The sequence below is a fragment of the Diabrotica undecimpunctata genome, chromosome 4, assembly GCF_040954645.1.
Source record: "Diabrotica undecimpunctata isolate CICGRU chromosome 4, icDiaUnde3, whole genome shotgun sequence".
Lineage (NCBI taxonomy): Eukaryota > Metazoa > Arthropoda > Insecta > Coleoptera > Chrysomelidae > Diabrotica > Diabrotica undecimpunctata.
Window position 1 is genome coordinate 120,062,330 of NC_092806.1, and position 19,620 is coordinate 120,081,949.

Below are 19,620 nucleotides of genomic sequence, written 5' to 3' on the forward strand. Positions count from 1 at the left end.
GAGTTTTATTTTTAATTTATTATTAATAACATTTCCACATATTACTTTTTTCATTCGGAAAGACACTGCTCTGACCTTTTCAATGCGAATTTTTATCTTTGCTCATATCCCAATTGTCATTTATATTTGAACCGAGATAAATAATGTTCTCGGTTTCTTTTTATTTCAATACCATATATGCAGTAATTATGTAGTCGTCCACCAGGGGTTTGCTGATTATCATATAGGTATTTAGTTTTAAAGTGAGTAGTAGTATGGTGACAAGATGCACCCTTGTCTAACCCCAAGTAAAATTTTAATTGATCTATCTAGGCCAATGCTGACATTTTCTTGCTGGTGATTGAATAGATTTCATATAAGTCTTTGTCGTCTATTCCTACTCGTTCAGTGATGTACATCAATTTTGCATGGCTAACCTTTTTGAAGGCTTTTTAAAGTCTATAAAGCACATTTACACAGGATAATTGACATCCAGTACTTGTACGCTGAATAGTGCCTCTCTTGTTACAAGATTATTCTTCTTCTTAACGTGCTCCATCCCTAAGGACATTGGCGATCATCATGGCCCATTTGACTCTATCTGCAGCCGTTCTGAAAAGTTCTATTGACGTTTTCCTACTCCATTGTCTCAGCTTCTTCAGCCAGGACCTGCGTCTTCTCCCCGGTCCTCTTTTGCCTTCCACCTTCCCTTGTATGACCAGCCGCATCAATTTGTGTTTCTCGTTTCTTAGTATGTGACCAAAGTAGCTCATTTTTCTTTTCTTTATAGTGTTGAGTATTTCTTTATCTTTTTTCATTCTTCGTAGCGTTTCCGCATTTGTAATGTGTTGTGTCCAAAATATTTTCCACATTCTTTGATAACACCACATTTCAAAGTTAATGAGTTTTTTCTCTGTCGCCTCTGTAATTGTCCAGACCTTAACTCCATACAACTGGACAGAGAACACGTAGCATCTCAATACTATAGTTCTAATTTCGATGTTTAGTTTTCCATTGCATAATATTGCTTTCATCTTATTAAAAGCACTTCTAGCTATCTCAATACGCCGTTTTATTTCCATACTTTCTTCCCATTCTTCATTTAGTTCGCAACCTAAGTACTGATATCTGTGCACCCTGCCTAAAAGTTTTCCTTTAGCATAAACATTTTTGCTTACCACCATGATTTTTGTTTTATTTGTATTCAGTGCCATTCCATACCTTTCGCAGTATTTGGGAATATGATAGTCCTTCTCTGCTGTCCGCAAGGAGTATTGTGTCATCTGCGTATCTAAGATTATTCAGAAGTGCTCCGTTAATAAAATATGCCTTCGTTTACAATTCTTCTGAATACATATTAAAAAGTAAAGGGGAAAGCACACATCCTTGTCTTCCTCCACGATTTATAGGTATTTCTTCGATTTTTGTTGGTCTATTCGTATTATGGCTTTCTGATATCGGTATAGATTGGCAATGATATTCACGTCTTCGTCATCTTATTCTGTGTTCTTCAGTATTTTTGCCATTTTTCGGTGTTTTTCGAAAAAGCTCGGAAAGTCGACTAACGTATGGTCCTAAAGTTTTGGGAAAAATTTCAAAAGCATATAACTCTGACCACAATAATCTTATATTTTTATTAAATTATTCAACAATTTAACTTAACTATCCTTATTATAAATCAAAATTTAAATGACAGACAATGGACCATTATTTTCGATTTGCCTAATAATTCCCCTGACACGTTGAATCATCCTTTGGACGACCTCGGCGTCAATTTCTCTAATTTTTGTATATATGCGGCGTCTTAACTGTTCCTGATTTTGTGCTTTCCATCCGTTATTATAGACTTTCCGACCTAATATTGCCCAGAACTCTTCAACTGGACGAGCCTGTGGTAGGTTGGGGGGATTGTCTGCTTTCGGTACAAAGGTAAAGTAAAGTTTCGGCTTGTTGATGAAATGCACTCGCCTTAACAACATCTCGGAATTCTCTCTAATTGATCCTCTGTGTATTTTGGAGCTTTCCTTCTTTTCCGGTAGATAATATTGTTACTCGATAGGGTCCTGTATACTGTAGTCTTTCCAACATGAAATCTTCTGGCCAGTTTTCGTTGTGAGACCCCAATTTTGTTCTTAGCTGCTTCAATCCGTCTTGCCTCTCTTATATGGTTCAAAATCCGCGGTCGGCCACTTTTACGCAAGTTAACACATGGTATCCCTTCTTCACATTCTCTGATTGTGCGGTAAATTGTCGATTTGCTTATGTTTTGATCTCGATAAATATTAACAATATCTCGTTTCGACATTCGCCCAACCATATTATAAACACCTCGTCGAATATCAATTTTATAAGACATTTTGCAGAGCACAAACCAAAATATTCTGCTTTGTTTATTAAATGTCAATAACTGATGACATTTCAATTCCATGGCCTTCTTTGTTAAATGCATTTTGCTTCTCAATCAGACCAGGTGAAATTTTTCCCAAAACTTTAGGACCATACGTTAGACATATGAATACGTCGCAATTGACATCTCGACATCCTTCGATTAGTGTTTGTACAGTAAATAATGCTTCTCTGGTGCCAAAGCCTTTTCTGAATCCCAATTGGTTTTCAGCTATTCTATCATCTAGCTTTTTATAGATACGTTCGTGTATCACTTGTAAGAACACTTTTAGAATATGGTTCATCAAGCTAATTGTCCTGTGCTCTTCACACTTCATTGCGTTCGATTTTTTGGGTATTGGAATAAAAATTGATATTAACCATTCTTTGGAAATCTCTCCCGTATAATAAATGTCATTAAATAATTCTATTAGTGTGCCCATATGATTTTTTGTTAATATTCTTAGGATTTCTGTAGGTATTTCATCTGGTCCTATGGCCTCCTCATTTTTTATACGTTTTAGCGCTTTCTCAATTTCGTCTTTGGTGATTGGTGGCCCATTTCTTCCTCTTGGTTCAATGACCTTAATTTTCTCGTCATCTTCGAATGGCTCTTTTATGTATTCTTCCCATCTGTTTATTTTATCTGTACATTCCGTTATTATCTTGTTATTTTTATCCATAATATTTCCGATACCCTTCTTCTTGTATATGCCAGCTGTCTTTGATTTTCCGGTGTAAGTTAAAAATGCCATGTTGTTTATCTAACCTTTCTATTTCTTCACACTTTTCTGATAGCCACAGTTCCTTAGCTTCTTTGATTTTCTGTTTGATTATTTTATTAATTTTTTTGTACTGTTGTTCGTTTTTATTCTTGTGTGCCCTTCTTTCCGCCATCAGTTCTTTTATCTCCTGCGTTATCCATTGTTTATTTTTAGATGATGTGTCTTCTTGAAGTTTTTGTTTTGTGATATTTCTCAAGATCTCCTCTACTTTCCTCCATGTATCTGTTTTTGTCAATGGCTTTTGCCTTTCTACTTCCTGAACTTCTTTATGCACTTGTTCTTTGATTTGTTGGTATATATCAGTTTCTTTTAGTTTTCTCAGATTGATTCTCGGTGTTTTGGCAGTTGTTTTTACCTTTTTTAACTTAAGTTTCATATTTGCTAGAACCAGATTATGGTCACTTGTTATATCTGCTCCTGGGTACGCTTTAGCCGATATTATGGCATTTCGGAATCTTTGATTTATTATTATGTAATCTATTTAGTTCCTTATTATAATTTCACCATTATCTCTAGGTGCTTTCCATGTATATATTCTTCGATTTGGAAGTTTATACTACGTGTTTTTGATAATGAGTTCATTATCTTTGCAAAACTGAACTAGTCTTTCACCTCTTTCATTACATGTTCCCAGTCCGTGTTCTCCTACTACTTCTCCATCTCTTCCTTTCCCTACCTTCGAGTTGAAGTCACCTAAAATCAAATTTACTTCTTCTTTTTTAGTGTCATTAAATATTTTGTGTAGGTCATTGTAGAAGCTGTTTACTTCTTCCTCTGTGCTTTGAGATGTTGGTGCATACACTACAATTATGTTTATGTTGCATGGTACAGCGTTTAATTTTAATAGTGCCATTCTATCCGTTATCGGTATGAACCCTTTGACTGATCTTTCGATTTCTTTGCTGATGACTATTGCTACTCCATTGCGGTTCTGTGTGTTGTTATCTCCGGAATAGTAAAACACGTAGGTGTCTATGACACTTCTGCCGCTGTTAGGCCATCGGACTTCACTGCATCCAAGAATATCTATCTTTAATCGTCTCATTTCTTGTGTAAGATTATGGCTTTTTCTTGTTGGTACAAACTCCGCACGTTCCAAGTCACTATTTTTTTCAGAGTATTTAGTTGGATGGCTGGTCTTGTAGATGTTTTTCTCAATACATCACTGGGATTTCGCTTGTTGACGACCTGAGGGGCCTTGTGATCTTTTAGGTTTGTTCCTCTCCTGCCGGATCTCGGCTTCCAATTTCCGTGATCAGTAATGTCTACTGGTTTTGTTACTATTGTGATCATTGCCATGATGATTGTTCTAGGAATATCCTTAAGGATCTTTAATGTGGTAGTCATCCCGTGGCTTTCCACAACCTTATGCCGTTGGTTACTTGTTTGTAACTCCTCCGCCTTAGGAGGAGGAGTCCTTATGCCATCAATTTTTTAACCCCAGACCAATGCAGTTTCCCGGGGTGTGGCACGTGGAGCCATAAGTGAGAGTTAGTTGTCTTATGAGGACCAGTTATTAAGAACCATCTCCCGTCTATGACGATCGATGTGGTCGTTCCGATAAAAGGTGCTACTCTACACGCACAACTCTAGACCCCACAAGATTATTACGGAAACCAAATTAAGTAACACTAATTTCTTCTTCAATTTTAGCATACACTCTGGGGTGAAGTTTTACGTATAGTACTACAAAAGTCAATTATTTTAACTACTTTTTTTAATTATTCCTACTATTATCCACGCACTAGTCAATGTATTTAGTTAAGTTAATGCTCAAGCTCCCCGCTAAAATTTCATCAATTTTGCTTACACCCCTAAACACCCCCTTGAAAAGGCTTTGCGTGATAAACGCGTGAATAGAAATTTTGAATTAAAGTGTTCCTCTCATCCGTTTCTATTGCTCTCTTCGAAACATAGTTGGCAAAGAAATGGTGTTATTCAATTCAATATACTCCTCTAGTCCTCTAGCGCAGCGGTTCTCAACCACCGTGTCGCGACACACTGGTGTGCCGGAAGAACCTATCAGGTGTGTCGCGAGATTTACGAATACGATATTTTTATTTATATTTTTTTACTTGTTATAATATACTATTACCAATCATGCATTCAACCATTTTTTTAACTATTAGGTATATACCACGTTATACCAATCAATAAAGTGCCAATCCGTAATTGTTTCCTCTCTGTTTTTAAAATTTAACCGACATAACTTGCGTTATGAATAGTTGCGCAAAGCGAGAGATCTTGTTTCTTATCTTTAAGACGGAGCAACACGTGACGTACGCGGACGCGATCCGATTAACCAGTTTTTGCTTTGCATTATGCTCTCAGCTCTCAGTCCCAGTAGTGAGTATCCGTCGCAGGCGTCACAGGTAATAGTGAAAATCAATTCGTGCAACGTAGTGGTAGTGATTTGCTGATTACAGAATATTTTATGGTTTTTCATCCGCCAAAAACGGATAAAGAAAGCTTATTCAAAGCATGGACATTTCGGGAAAGGCCCAATTAATATCTTTTGTAAAATTTGTGTACGGACCGGAAATTATTGAACAGTTCCTATTCTGACGTGAATTGGAAACAACAACCACTGGAGCTGATCTATTTTCTACTGTTGACACCTTCTTTCAGAATCACGGACTTAAGTGGGCGGATTGTATTGCGATATGTACAGATGGTGCTGCTGCAATGACGGGAAATGTCAAAGGATTTTTAAGTTTCACACTAAAGAAAAACCAGTTGATAATAATAACTCATTGCTTTTTACATCGAGAAGCTCTATTACGAAAAACTACGGATGGAAGCCAACTGGGTGAAGTTATTCATACTGTTGTTTCTATGATCAACTATATCAAAACTCGTCCAGTGAAATCAAGGATGTTTGAGAAACTTTGTAAAGACATGGACGAAGATCATAAAGTCTTGTTATTTCATAGAAAAATTCGTTGGCTTTCGAAAGGAAAAATACTAAATAGAGTTTTAGAACTTAAAGACAAACTACTCGAATTTTTTAAAACAGAAGATGGCCAAAGTGGTTTTTGTAAAAATCTTAAAAACCTTCTTTGGTATGCTAAGTTGGCTTACCTTTCTGACATTTTTAATAAGCTAAATTCTTTAAATTCAACTATGCAAGTGTGCAAGGAAACCATAGTATCATCAATTGATAAAATAAGTGTGTTCTCCAAAACACTTACATTCTGGAACTCGGTTATAGAAAAAAACGATTTGACTGCTTTTCCGAAACCTCTATAACTTTAATTAATTTGGAATCTGAAGAACAGACTCTACTAAAGGAGAGCATGAAAGAGCAATTATGTAAGTTGCAAGGGATAACTCAATACTTTCCCTCTGTCTTAAGTGCTAACTGTGAATGGTTGATTGCATTTGACGAGAACAACGTAAGCAAGGCAGAATTAACCTGTTCTGAAAAGGAACAACTTATTGAAGTGTATTCTGACACAGTTTTAAAATCAAAATTTAGAGAAGTAGCTCCGGATGTTTTTTGGATTTCACTTAGAATTAGCAAAGAAAGCAGTATCCCTTTTACTGCCGTTTTCGACCTCATACTTATGTGAATCTGCATTTTCTGCGATGAAAAATATAAAATCTAGCTACCGGTCTACGGCTACGGATAGATATACTTTGCAAAAGTCATCAGGGTCAAATTTCACACTAATTTTATGTATTCTTTCTGTTTTGTTTTTTGCTTGTTATGTTCTAACGAAATAAAAAATAATATGTTAAATATATTCATTTGTACTTACCTACCACTAGCAAAAATTTGTACATATACCTAAGGGTGTCGCGAATCTGTAAGGAGTCCGTTAGTGCGTCGCTGAGTAAAAAAGGTTGAGAACCGCTGCTCTAACGTCATAAAAGTCACTGTACATTGAAAAATAAATTAACTTTGGTCAGTTTTCTCTTATCTTTAAAAACCCACTCACTTCGACAGCATGATCGCTTGTTCATTAATATTTCAATATTTGTTCTTCTGCCAATGCCGTTGCTAATAGTCTTTAAAATCCTGTAGACTCATTATACCCAAAATTTTGCGAAATTTAATTCAAAAGATATTTCAAAAGGAAAATAACAAATACTTATAATCTATGACAGCCATTATAAAATGAGAAAAAATAATTCGAACAGCGCCACCAGCGCTTAGGTTTTTAAACAACTTTAAGTAATTGCTAAATTGAATATATACGTCTAATCTGTTTTAGGTATGTGATGTGTTGCTCTCAGATTCCGAAATCCAGATGTTTCTTGAAGAGAAACATAAATTCGATTTATTAATACTAGATGGTGCATACCCCGAATGTGCGCTGGGTTTCGTTTATCATTTTAATGCACCGTTTATGTACATAAATACTGTAGGATTTTACACTGGGTCCTTATCCATTGCTGGAAATCCTACTCCGTATGCCGTAACGCCATTCTTATCTCTAGCTTATACGGATAACATGAATCTATATCAGAGGACTGCAAATACAATGATGCATTTATTAGCGAATGGTGTTCACTCACTAATGGTAGGTTCTTTTTGTATTAAAATATATTTGTTGTATAATTATCTATTTAATATTATTATCCAGATTTAGCCATACGGCTCACACTCCCTGTAAGAGAAAAATTCACTCATCCCAGACACCTACGGTTTTAAAAAGATTGAGCTCTGGTGGAACGCTTTCCGTGTTATCGAGTCCTAGGTGACTTAGTATGCTGAGTATCTCCCAAAAATTTTCGTACACTTTTGGACGTCGCGAGGAGTACAGATTTCTGCTTGGCCTTATAGAGATGTTCATTTAGACCCAGCTGTTTTATGTTCTCCAAAAGGTTTTTGGGAATAACACCAGTAGTAGATAGAATAAAAGGTACTGTCTGGGTACTCTCCATATCTCCTGATTTGTATTTCTAGATCTCTGTACTTGTCGATCTTTTCGTTGTATTTAACACGCAAATTATTGGTGTTGGGTATCGCCACATAATAATAAGTGTTGTTGGCCTATAGACCGTTCCACGTTAAGAAAATAACATTGCGGAGATAGGGCCATGTATTTCTTATGGACGATAAAAGCTCAGCGATGCCACGATGAACACAAGCACGATTCAGGGTTGTATAATTTGTATTTTCGTTTTCACATACATGAATTAAATTAATGTTTTTTAACGTAATTGACCAAAAGTGCCCATTCGAAACAAGAGATGAAAAGTAGGAAAAATGATTTTAATTAAATAAATAGTATTTTCAAAAGATAATTTTATTTTATCTTATTTTAATTATAGTAACGACAGTTTATTTGTTTTTCGGTAAGCATATCATATACCATGAATCATAGAAATCAGTAGAAAATATTGCTTAGTTAAATCATGCACTTTGCCGGCTATTAAAGATTTAAAAGCAAAACGGACCGCTTGGAATGCATATATCTAATTACTAATTGCAACTTAAAATAATACGGTGTGCGTATGTCAGCGATTTTATGTCGTTCTCTGAGATTACATAATGATAATAAGGCTTTGTGGTTCTTCAGTTGTTATTCTGACTTTACAGTTAAATGTTAATTGAAAATGGAAATTCGAAAAATATATCGACAATCTAGAAAACCGCATGCCTGAGAGTTTTGACAAAACTGATCTCCATAAGCCTAATGTTATTTTCTTAACGTGGAACGCTCTATAGTAAGTTTATTAACTAAGGAAGATGGTCGGTTTGGAGAAGTCCCAGTTTGTCAGCTAGTTCTTGGTGGATAATCTTTCCTACTGAGTCATGGAATTCTTTATAATCAGTACCGACAAACGCCTAGCAGCTCCCTGTAAGATGTTGGATGGTTTCTTGGGCTTGGACTCCATTTGTCATTTTGGACTTGAGGATTTTTAACAATATATTTAAGGTAATTTTTATTTGGAATAACCTGATCCTGAATGGCAAGTAGGAAACCCTCAGTCTCGAAGAACATCTTTCCTGATATTAACCAATGGTTCGACGCTGTATTGTCGACATATTCTTGGCTGATCTCATTGAGATGTTGCCCATGCAGAAGTATACTTATCCAGGTGCGCATTTTTTCTTACTTAGTCAGGTGGTTTATGCGCATTTCTTGTTCCCTTAGTTTAAGAGGCGTTGTACCATCTTCTGCGCAAATTTCTCGATGTAAAGTAGATGTCTCTGACTGAAAATGAGTTCTTAAATTAGCAACCTGTTTATCCAGTTGCTCACCTATATCCATAACTCCTTCTCCTCCATGATATTGCCGTAATCTACAACTGTTCTCTCTACTGCACTTCATGAATCGCCTTTGTGAGAAGTGTTCTTACTTTCAGCTAAAGACTCTCTATATTCGTTTTTGATCCCTTTATAATATCAAATGAGTAGCTCAGCGCGGAACAGCGTATGTATTTATTGCCTTAAACAAATTTTTACTATTAAGAAATGACCGATTTAGTTGTCTTACTCTTTGTACGAACTCGGAAGTTAAAGTTAGTTCGGTTTTTATTTATTTACGGTCAATTTTCCGCGCTTGCTTTACTCCGAGATATTTGTACATGTCATGTTCACCCATTGCCTCGATGTTTTGGCCACCTTGCATATCGAAATCTCCGGGCTGAACCTTTCCACTGAAAATATTTAGTATACGGCTGGTTGGAAATGACTGAGTCGATTATAAGTTGTTTTTTGCAGCCCATGGAACCCTTAGCGCATAGTTTCTGTTAATGCTCTATGATATTTTTAGAGAATAGTGTTGGTAGAGACTCTAGGCTACACAAGATTGTGACCAATTTGTACAAAATTAGAAGACAAGTAATTGAGCGGTACTTGGTTTAATCTTGGGTGTTATTTTGATCCTTCGGTATTAGATAACTGGTTCTCTGAGTAAGAAATGATGGTATTTCCTGCGGATTAGAGATAACATAATTAATTAATAATTTTAAAAGCTCGTGGACACTCCAAAACTTCTTTAGCCAGAAGTTTTGAACTCCGTCTGGTCCAGATTTCCAGTTATGAAGCTTTTTGATAATGTTCGAGACTTTTTCAGTGGTAAAAGGTCCATAGGGAATATTACTGTAGTGTTGACGGTTGTTCGTCGTATCTTCAATCCATCCAGCATTGTTGTTATGAGTAGCTGGCGTCGAAAGTTGGTTTCCCCAAAACTCATGAATTTCTTCTTGAGTTGGGTAGGATTTATTTTCATTTTCTACGGTGGAATTCAATTTCCTATAGAAAGCCTTCTCTACATACTCAAAAAGTATATTGTCACATTTCCGGTTGTTACTAGCTTTGTATCTCCTTAGGCGACCTGAATAAAAGCAGAGTTTTTGTTTTAATGTGTTCGGGCAGTGTTGAGCTGTGTTGTTTTCTGGATCATGTTGTGAATGTCTTGAAAATTCAAAGTATACCACTAAATTTAGTTTTGATCCTGTTTTTAAATACATAATCAATTTAAAAAAAATCGATGGTTTTGTTTTTGTGTCGGAATATATATCCAGTATCTGTAATCCGGACCTGGATTTGTCATAATAATATTATATATAATAATATAATATTATTATATTATATTATTATATTATAGTCATTTATGTATAATATAATATATAAATAAATTAATCGATTGAACACCTTAAAGAATATTTACGTGCCAAATATAAGGAAAGTATACAGTGTGGTTAAAAAGTTATGAATCAAATAAGAAATTGATAAAATAGAAACACCCAGTATCTTTATTATTGATGAAGTAAGACCCATGGGGTTTTACTAGGGGAGTAATTATGGGGTTTTTGAATTCGCCTTACTGTCTCTTTTTCCAGATAACGTATGTAACTTTCCCAAAGAAACACACTGTATATGTTTATATAAATATACGTATATGTAATATATATACAGTCCATCTAATTTACATACCGTTGCACGTCATAGGCGTCATAGCCCGTGTCGTCACATGATACCAACACGAAATATTTAGGCGGTAGGTGTGTTCTTTTTAGAATCACTTTGCCGAGTACACTGGCATTACAGCCACTAGACATATTTTATTATATACGCGTAGAAATAATATTTAAAGATTTCTATTAATGTTAACTTAAAGAAATACACAATAATATGTTTCATTTAATTTGTATAAATGCATTATCAAGCGTTTTTATAAAGAACATTTGTTCGGAACACACTGTAACTGTAATCGAACGAAGGTGAAGTGTTGGCATAAATTGGTAACACTTAGTTGACAGTTACGGTGTTGACACTTTAGTTTTGTTTTTATTATTTACTATTAATTAAACTATGTTGTTTTTTAAACAAGCGGCTCAAATTGTTTTTAACAAGATTATTTTTTAACTCTTGTTTTGTTTCTATTTATTTACATTAAATATTAATTTATTTTGTTGTATAATCCACTTTTGCAATAATTATGTGACCTACTTTATTTAAAATGGATTCAGGAATTTTTTATACTTTGGCAACTATGTCAACTTAGATCTATGACGTAGATAATGACGTGCAATGGTCTGTAAATTAGATGGACTGTATATATATATATATATATATATATATATATATATATATATATATATATATATATATATATATATATATATATATATATATATATATTAGTGTACCTTGTGAATCTAGTGAACTAGAGTTTATTGTCCATTAAAATCAACGTTTCGGCAGGAAAGCTTTGCCTTTGTCAAGATTCTAAAATGTACTAAATTACCTAAATGTTTCTAAAAAGTTTAGGAACAAAAAATTATTGTAACATATGTTAAAAACTTACCAAAACCTAAAACGGGACACTGACTTTAATGAATTGACAGAAATAAAGATGGATGTCTGATATCTCATGGTTTACTGTCATTAATATATAATTATTTTTACATGGGCGTATCGTTGGTGTTTTCGAAAAAGGTAAAGTGGAGATATGTTATGACTTTAAGAGTCTTTTATGGTGTTATATTTGTTATTATTTAAATCACATTAAAATATATTTTATTTAGGTTCTGTGTATCTTTTTTGTCATTGATTGCGTTGGTATTTCTTTTTATTTTTATTGATTCGTATATCTCCGTCTTCTTTTTGTTTTGCTCGGTTTTAAAAATTTTGATGTTTTCGAAGTCAATTTTATGTTTCTTTCCATTTTCATGTTTTTTGAGCGCAGTGATGTTGTTCTTGTCATATTTGTGAGAACGAATTTTAGATTGAAGCAGTTGACTGGTTTGAGCAATATAGAAGAGATAGATAATGTCAGTGTCCCATTTACGTTTTGGTTAGTATTTTTAAACATATTTTACAATAATTTTAGGTTCCTAAACTTGTACATTTTAGAATCTTGACAAAGGCAAGGGTTTCCTGCCGAAACGTTGATTTCAATGGACAATAAAATCTAGTTCCAAATTAAATAACACTTATTGAACCTAAACCCAAGAAACACTAATTTTATATTAAATATAGCCGAATTTGCTATTTTTCATTTAGCACCTTTGTGCGCTAGAGCAAGGATATGTCTGAACTTTAATGTCTTTTTTGCGTATTCTTCACCTAATTGAGCACAAGTTGTTTTCCATTATGAATAATATTTTGTTCATACCGCTTAGACTGTTTCACTGCTCTTCAAAATAACATTTGAGATTATAGTTATTTTTTAGGTTAGGATGTCACTTCAAAATATACTCAGCAAATATTTTGGACCTGACGTACCACAAATATATGAAATGTCCAAAAACGTAAGTTTTATTCTACAAAACGGTTACGCTACAATGTCATATCCTAGGTCTTATTTACCAAATGTTGCCGAAATTGCTTGCATACATTGCAAGAAATCGAAACCATTACCAGAAGTAAGTACTTAATCAAAATTAAAGTTTTACATTACATCAACGATCTTTATTTCATAGCAACCAATAAATACGTTAATATACCATTTTTTTTTTTCTAAAAACTTACAAATGTTATTAAACACGTCATTGCTCATCTATTTTATCTAGCAGACATTCATCAATTTACAAGAAAATGTCCCTTTTGTTATTAAATTACTTTTTATGGAGTAATTGCTTCTTTCTATAGCAAAAAATGTCTGCAAATAATCTCTGTCAATTTTTTTCTAAAAACCATGTCGATGGTGAATATCATTTTTGATTAATAAATTGATGAGAGCTATGTGACAATTGATTTCATCTTTCAGTACTCTCAAAGGCATAAGGGATAAAATCGTGGACTACCTTCGTCGGAAATCCGACGGTCTAATATCTTTAATGGGTATAAGGATATGCAAAAAATAAAAAGAGAAATTTGTAGTCCAACGTATTGAATTTAGTTGATTGTATTATATGTTGAATTTCGTTTTTGGATTGCCATTTTTCTTTCGATCTTCTGTATATCTCTGTACTCTGTATATCTCTAGTTGATGTTCCTTCATACGATATATTTTATAAGTGTATTCCCCACAGGTTATGATCTAATGACCTTCTATTTTAATAGTATTCTAGATTTCTTTGGTAAGTTGTACCTCGTAGTCTCAGGAGTACTTTTGACTGTCCTCTTCCTGACCTTTTTTAGAGTAAAGTAAGATCTAAAAATATCAGGAATCCCTGAGAGAACTCCCTTCTCTGCCATCATACTCTAATCTAGACGCTAAACCACATAGCGTTTCCACAATTTATTTTTTAGGATTTAGAAGAATTCGTTAGAGGAGCAGGAGATGCTGGTTTTATATATTTTAGCATGGGCTCTTCAGTTAAAGCTGCCAATATGCCTGTATATCTTAGACAGTTACTATTTGCTGTTTTCAAAAGTCTACCTCAGAGGGTATTATGGAAATATGAATCTGAAAACATCTTGGAAGATTTACCTAGTAACGTAAAATTGGGCAAATGGCTACCACAACAAGACATCTTAGGTAAATATATGCTTAGCAATCTCTTGTATGTAAATTTTATTTTATTTAAGCTAAGATTAATACTGTTATAAGAATTAATATTAAACTTAACAGGATTCTCTATTGAATCGAGTCGATTATTACTTTCGACATCCTCTCTGCTGTCTTCTTCAGAGCTTTTGAAGTCTCAGTCTCCCGAGCCCCCAGACACTACTACACTGAGCACCAATCAATGCACTACTGCTACTGAAAACAACGCACTGTTCAATTATAGCATCGATAGGTTGGCGTCTGGGTTGGCGCGGGGGTTGGCGCAAACATTGCTGACGGCGAGATTTTGATTGGAGGGTAAAGCGGACGATATTCTCTTTATGAGAAACGGTAGGAATAAATTATTTTCCACTTCTATCGTGATATGGATACTAGAATGTATACCATTCAGATGGGTTTGAAAAGACACCAAAGCATCCTTGCCGTGGGGCCAAATGACGATCGTAGCCAACATATGGGTTTGATGTGTAAAGATATTGGCAATTACTGGACATAGTAAGGAGACCATTGGGGCACCATTTATTTGTCTGTAGAATTGATTTTGGAAGATAAGTGTTAAATATACAATGTTTAATGAGAGATAAGTGATAAAGAGTGAAACGATATCGAAACTTACCAGAATGTCTGACGGTGAGATAGGGTATTGTTTAAGAAGTTCGATGAAATTAAAATAAGTTTTGACGAAGGATGAAACATTTTCGGCGAGAGGTTATAGAGTTTTGGTCAAGTACTTTGCCAATGATTGTTTAGGGCAGTTAAATGCACTGACAATGGGACTAGAGGAATATCGGGTTTGTGAATTTTGGGTGGACCATATATTTGTGGTGTTCTGGAAGACTTTGGACGAAAAATTAGAGATTGTTTTATGTCGACAGGAAGAGAGGTTTAATTTATGACGGCTTTTGTTGTTTTGTCATGATGGCTTTTGGATAATGTTCGGAGTAGGAGGCTTTGAGTTTCTAAGAACTCTAGCGATGTCTTGTCTAATTATTTCAGCATCTTCTGACCTAAACAACCATTAACCAAGTACTAGACCAAAACAATACAAACTGTCGCCGAAAATGCTTTATCCTTCGTCAAAAATTCTTTTTATTTTATCGAACTGCTTAAAAAATACCCTATCTCACCATCAGACATTCTAGTAAGTTTCAATATCTTTTCACTCTTTACAAACATTTCTATAGACGAAATTCTAAACATTCTGAAAACTAAATTTAGTATCCAGCAAGTCCACTCAACTCTCAATAAGCATTGTATGTCCAACACTTATTTCATCTTTCAAAATCAATTCTACAGACAAATAAATGGTGTCTCAATGGACTCTCTACTATCTCCAGTAATTGCCAATATCTTTATGAAAGACTTCGAGACCCGAGCACTATCCACATCAATGATCAAACCCACATGTTGGCTATGATATATTGATGGCACATTTGCCATTTGGCCTCACGGTATGGATGCTTTGATGTCTTTTCAAACCCCTTTGAATGGTATACATTCTAGTATCCAGTTGGAGGTAGAAACTGATTCATACCTACCGTTTCTCGAAGTCATTATAAAGAAAAACCAATTCCAAAGTTTTCATCACTCTGTTTATCGAAAACCAACTCATACCAATCGTTATTTGCATACCAACTCTTATCATCCACCTTCACAAATCAATTCAGTCATTAATACCCTTGTCCCCAGATCAATACGCCTTTGCTATGAAGTAGACCCGCTGAGTTCTCTAGTTTAAAATAAGCCCTGATCCAAAACGGTTACCGAGAAAATCATATCAATAGGAGCATCCACAGACATCAATCTCAACCCAAAAACTCAGACCCTTCTCTTTTTTTTTCTGTCACACGAAAGCTTTTCTTCTTTACGATAACGGCAATATTTACGCTCCAACAAAAACTGTCATCAATCGATCAATCAAAGACAACATTCAAAATAAACAACACGGAGTTTATGAAATTCCGATCTGCCCCCATCTTATATAGGCCAAACCAATCGTAGAATCGAAAATAGGATTTATGAAAATTTTATTTCAGTTCGCAATTTCGATTCAATTTCAGCTCTAGGTAAACACCATCTTCCTATAGGTCACAAAATTGATTTTAAAAACTCCAGAACCATAGCCCACATACACTTCTATATACCAAAAATTATCCGAGAAGGCATAGAAATTGAAAAAAAGGCCAAATTGCCTCAATATACAAAATGACGGCATCCGGTCACATTCGACACGGCTCGACTCATAAAGAAAATATCGTCCACTCCACCCTCCAATCAAAATCCCACCATCAGAAATGTTCGCGGCAACCTTTAACCAAACCAAATTACCATCGATGGTATAAGTGAACCGTCCGTTGTTCTCAGTAGCAGTAGTGGATTGCTTGGTTATCCCTGTAGTAGTGTCTGGGGGTTCGGTAGTCGTAGACCTCGGAAGTCCTGAAGAAGACATCAGAGAGGATGTCGAAAGCTCGGTGCAGTGATAATCGACGCGGTTCACCCCGGAAGCCTATTGAGTTTAATATTAATTCTTGTAATATTAATCTTAGCTTTACTTTTAATTGTACTATTCTCGGAAATCTTTCGAAAGTATAAATTTGAAGACTTTCAAAAGGTGGCTTACACCAAATAAGAAACTGTTACGCAATAGAGCAGCTAGAAGTTTGATTATTAAATAAATCAAAATAGATAAGGAGAGATCCGTTCGCTCTCATGATGCCTAATATTGCAGATATGCACAGCGATAATTAATTATGGAACAATGGAAGGAAAAGTCTCTATCAACACTAGCTAGTGGTGGTAAAAGTGATGATTTTTAAATCACGCCGTGATCAGTGACTATGATTTTCGAATAACGATATTTTAAGTGGTCACTGTGATCATCGGTCTTTTATGTACAGTAACAGGTAGTCAAAGTACTGGTAAACTAAACAACATTATCACTAGAATTAACTCTACAATTACAATTTTTTAAGCTTCTAAGAATTTTTTTGTGAAAGAGACAAATATATTCAATACATTTAATGAAATTTGATAGAAAATAGAAATATTAGTAGATAATAACATAAAATACCTATGAAAGTTTGTTTTGTAAACGACAACCTACTGACTATTCAGTTCAGAACCTTTTAATTATCAATCAAAAAAACACGTTTGGTGAGACAGTGACCGTGAAATTGATATCTGATATTAGAGAGTCTTTGTGCAAGCAAATACGTATACGTAAGGTATCTTTCTGACATATAAGCATGTGCATTAATGGTTGAACTAACGTATCTAGATACGTATGTACCGGGCTGGTACGTTACATTCATACGCATCCCTATCGAGCCGAAAGGGATGCGAAGTTCTGCACGTAACATAACGATGGTGTTGCCCTTATCAAATTTGTGATAAACTAATAAGTTGTCAGTGCCAGTCTTGTCCTTGTCACTTAACTGTATTTTTGATATTAAAATAAACAACAAAAATTTTTTTTAATAATTTGTAATTTTGGAGATGGACGCGATATTAAATGTAGGTGCCTTTATTGATGATAAAGAATACGAAGACATAGAAAATGCGTTTCTTCTCCACATCTTGCACGACTATACGGCCGCTTTAATTTAGATACCATGTCTAATATACAATGTAAAAATCTTTTTCGCTTTTGGATTAAATTCCACCTTTCTGGATGGTCGTAAGGGTTCTGGCCTACGACTTCGTTCAACAAGAACAAATCATCTTCATTGCTAAAGTGAAGTCGTTTTCTACTGCTTTTCATTATTTATAAAAATTAAAAACAAATATATTTAACCACAAATATGAAAAACACGTGTCACGTGTGCTGATGAAATGTGGATGTTGAAATTTTGGTAATCGGGTAAGATCCCCTTGTGCAATCGGTTACTTTCGGCTCGATAGGGATGCGTATGAACGTAACGTATCAGCCCGTTACGTCAGGTAATACGTATCCAGAAACGTTAGTTCAACCATTAATGCGCATGCTTATATGTCAAAAAGGAACGTTACGTATACGTATTTGCTTGCACACAAATTCTCTATTAACTCTCAATTTAAAGTTCATCTTCTTCGATACGTTAGTTCTTTACGTATAGGGAGATACGTTACGTTAGGTAGTTACAAAAACTCCCTATTATCTGGTCACTGGTCACGGTTATCGAAGTTAGCAAGTAACGGTAGTTACCGGTGATTTTGAAATCACCGGTAGTGAAATTACGTCCCATCACTAACACTAACCATCAACAATAACTTCTGCCGTCCAAAGTAGATTGCGCCTTTTCATTGTTTTTGCAAATGATGAGAAATTTTGGTAAGGAACCTGCCTTTCTAACGTCAAGTTTGTTGTTCACCTACCACTATGTGATGAGTCCCAATATAGGAAACATGTCACTGTATATTTGTAAATACAGGGAAAAGTCGACTAAAAATAAAAATTACGTATGGCAAAAGTTAATAAATGATACTAAATAAAAAAAATAGAAAAATTGGATAATGAAACGATAAATAAAATAGAAGATTACGACTACACTAAGCCAACTGAGTATTCTCTACATTCATATATAAAACAATTCATATGGTACAATAGGAGATGTTAAGATAAAGTCAGTAAATAGAATAGTGTTATCATACCGTTATGTCAAAAACACAAATTGATGAGTAAATCAAATAATTTTTATAAGAAATATACAATTTTTTTAGGTCATCCAAAACTTAAAGTCTTCGTCACACATGGGGGTCTCCTAAGTATGTTCGAGACGGTGTACCACGGAGTTCCAATAGTATCGATTCCAGTCTTTTGCGATCATGACTCAAATGCCGCTAAAGCTGAAATCGATGGATATGCTCTGAAACTTGACTTTTCAACTCTGACAGCAGAGAAACTACTATGGGCCATCCGGCAAGTTATATACAATTCGAAATATAAGGAAGAAGTTAAGAAGAGACAGTATTTACTGAGGGATCAGCCTGAAACTCCGTTACAAAAGGCTGTGTATTGGACAGAATATGTGATAAGGCATGATGGAGCTAAGCATCTCCAATCGCCTGCTCGTAATTTAGGATTTATAGAATATTATTTAATAGATGTAGCTTTTGTGATTATTTTTGGAGCATTTTGTTTATATACCATGTTAATACTTACTTTGAAATTGTTTTTAAAATATTTTTTAAGTAGTTCTGTAAATTCTGTGAAAAAAAATATTAAAGTAGACTGACACATTTAATTTGGTTGTTAATAAATTTATGGATTACTTCCCTTTTTTGTTATTTACTTGTAATTTTGAGTTGCAATTCTTTGATATTTAAAAAAATATATGTGTATTGTCTACAACGATAATATATGTTACAATATTCTTTACTATTATATATATATATATATATATATATATATATATATATATATATATAGTACCTGCTCAATTTATTAGACTCACCATTTCAGTTTTCTCGATTTCAATCGCACTGAAAGTATGTTTACTTGGATACTAAGGTGTTAAATGGGTTGCATAACTATTGGGTACATAGTTACGTAGAAAATGCTATAAATTTTTCTTAGA

General features: G+C 34.4%; 1 protein-coding gene across 2 annotated transcripts in view; it reads left to right on the top strand.

Annotated features, from left to right (window-relative positions):
* Ugt50B3 (UDP-glycosyltransferase family 50 member B3) overlaps positions 1-19,287 on the top strand; it is a 100,796-nt gene extending 81,509 nt beyond the window's left edge. For both annotated transcript variants that reach the window (XM_072530099.1, XM_072530100.1), the window contains exons 3-6: positions 7,367-7,675; positions 12,786-12,977; positions 13,807-14,035; positions 18,764-19,287. In XM_072530099.1, coding sequence (XP_072386200.1) covers positions 7,367-7,675; positions 12,786-12,977; positions 13,807-14,035; positions 18,764-19,278 — 1,245 coding nt within the window. In that variant the 3' untranslated portion in view covers positions 19,279-19,287. The remainder of the gene's footprint in view (positions 1-7,366; positions 7,676-12,785; positions 12,978-13,806; positions 14,036-18,763) is intronic.
* Positions 19,288-19,620: the final 333 nt, after the last annotated feature.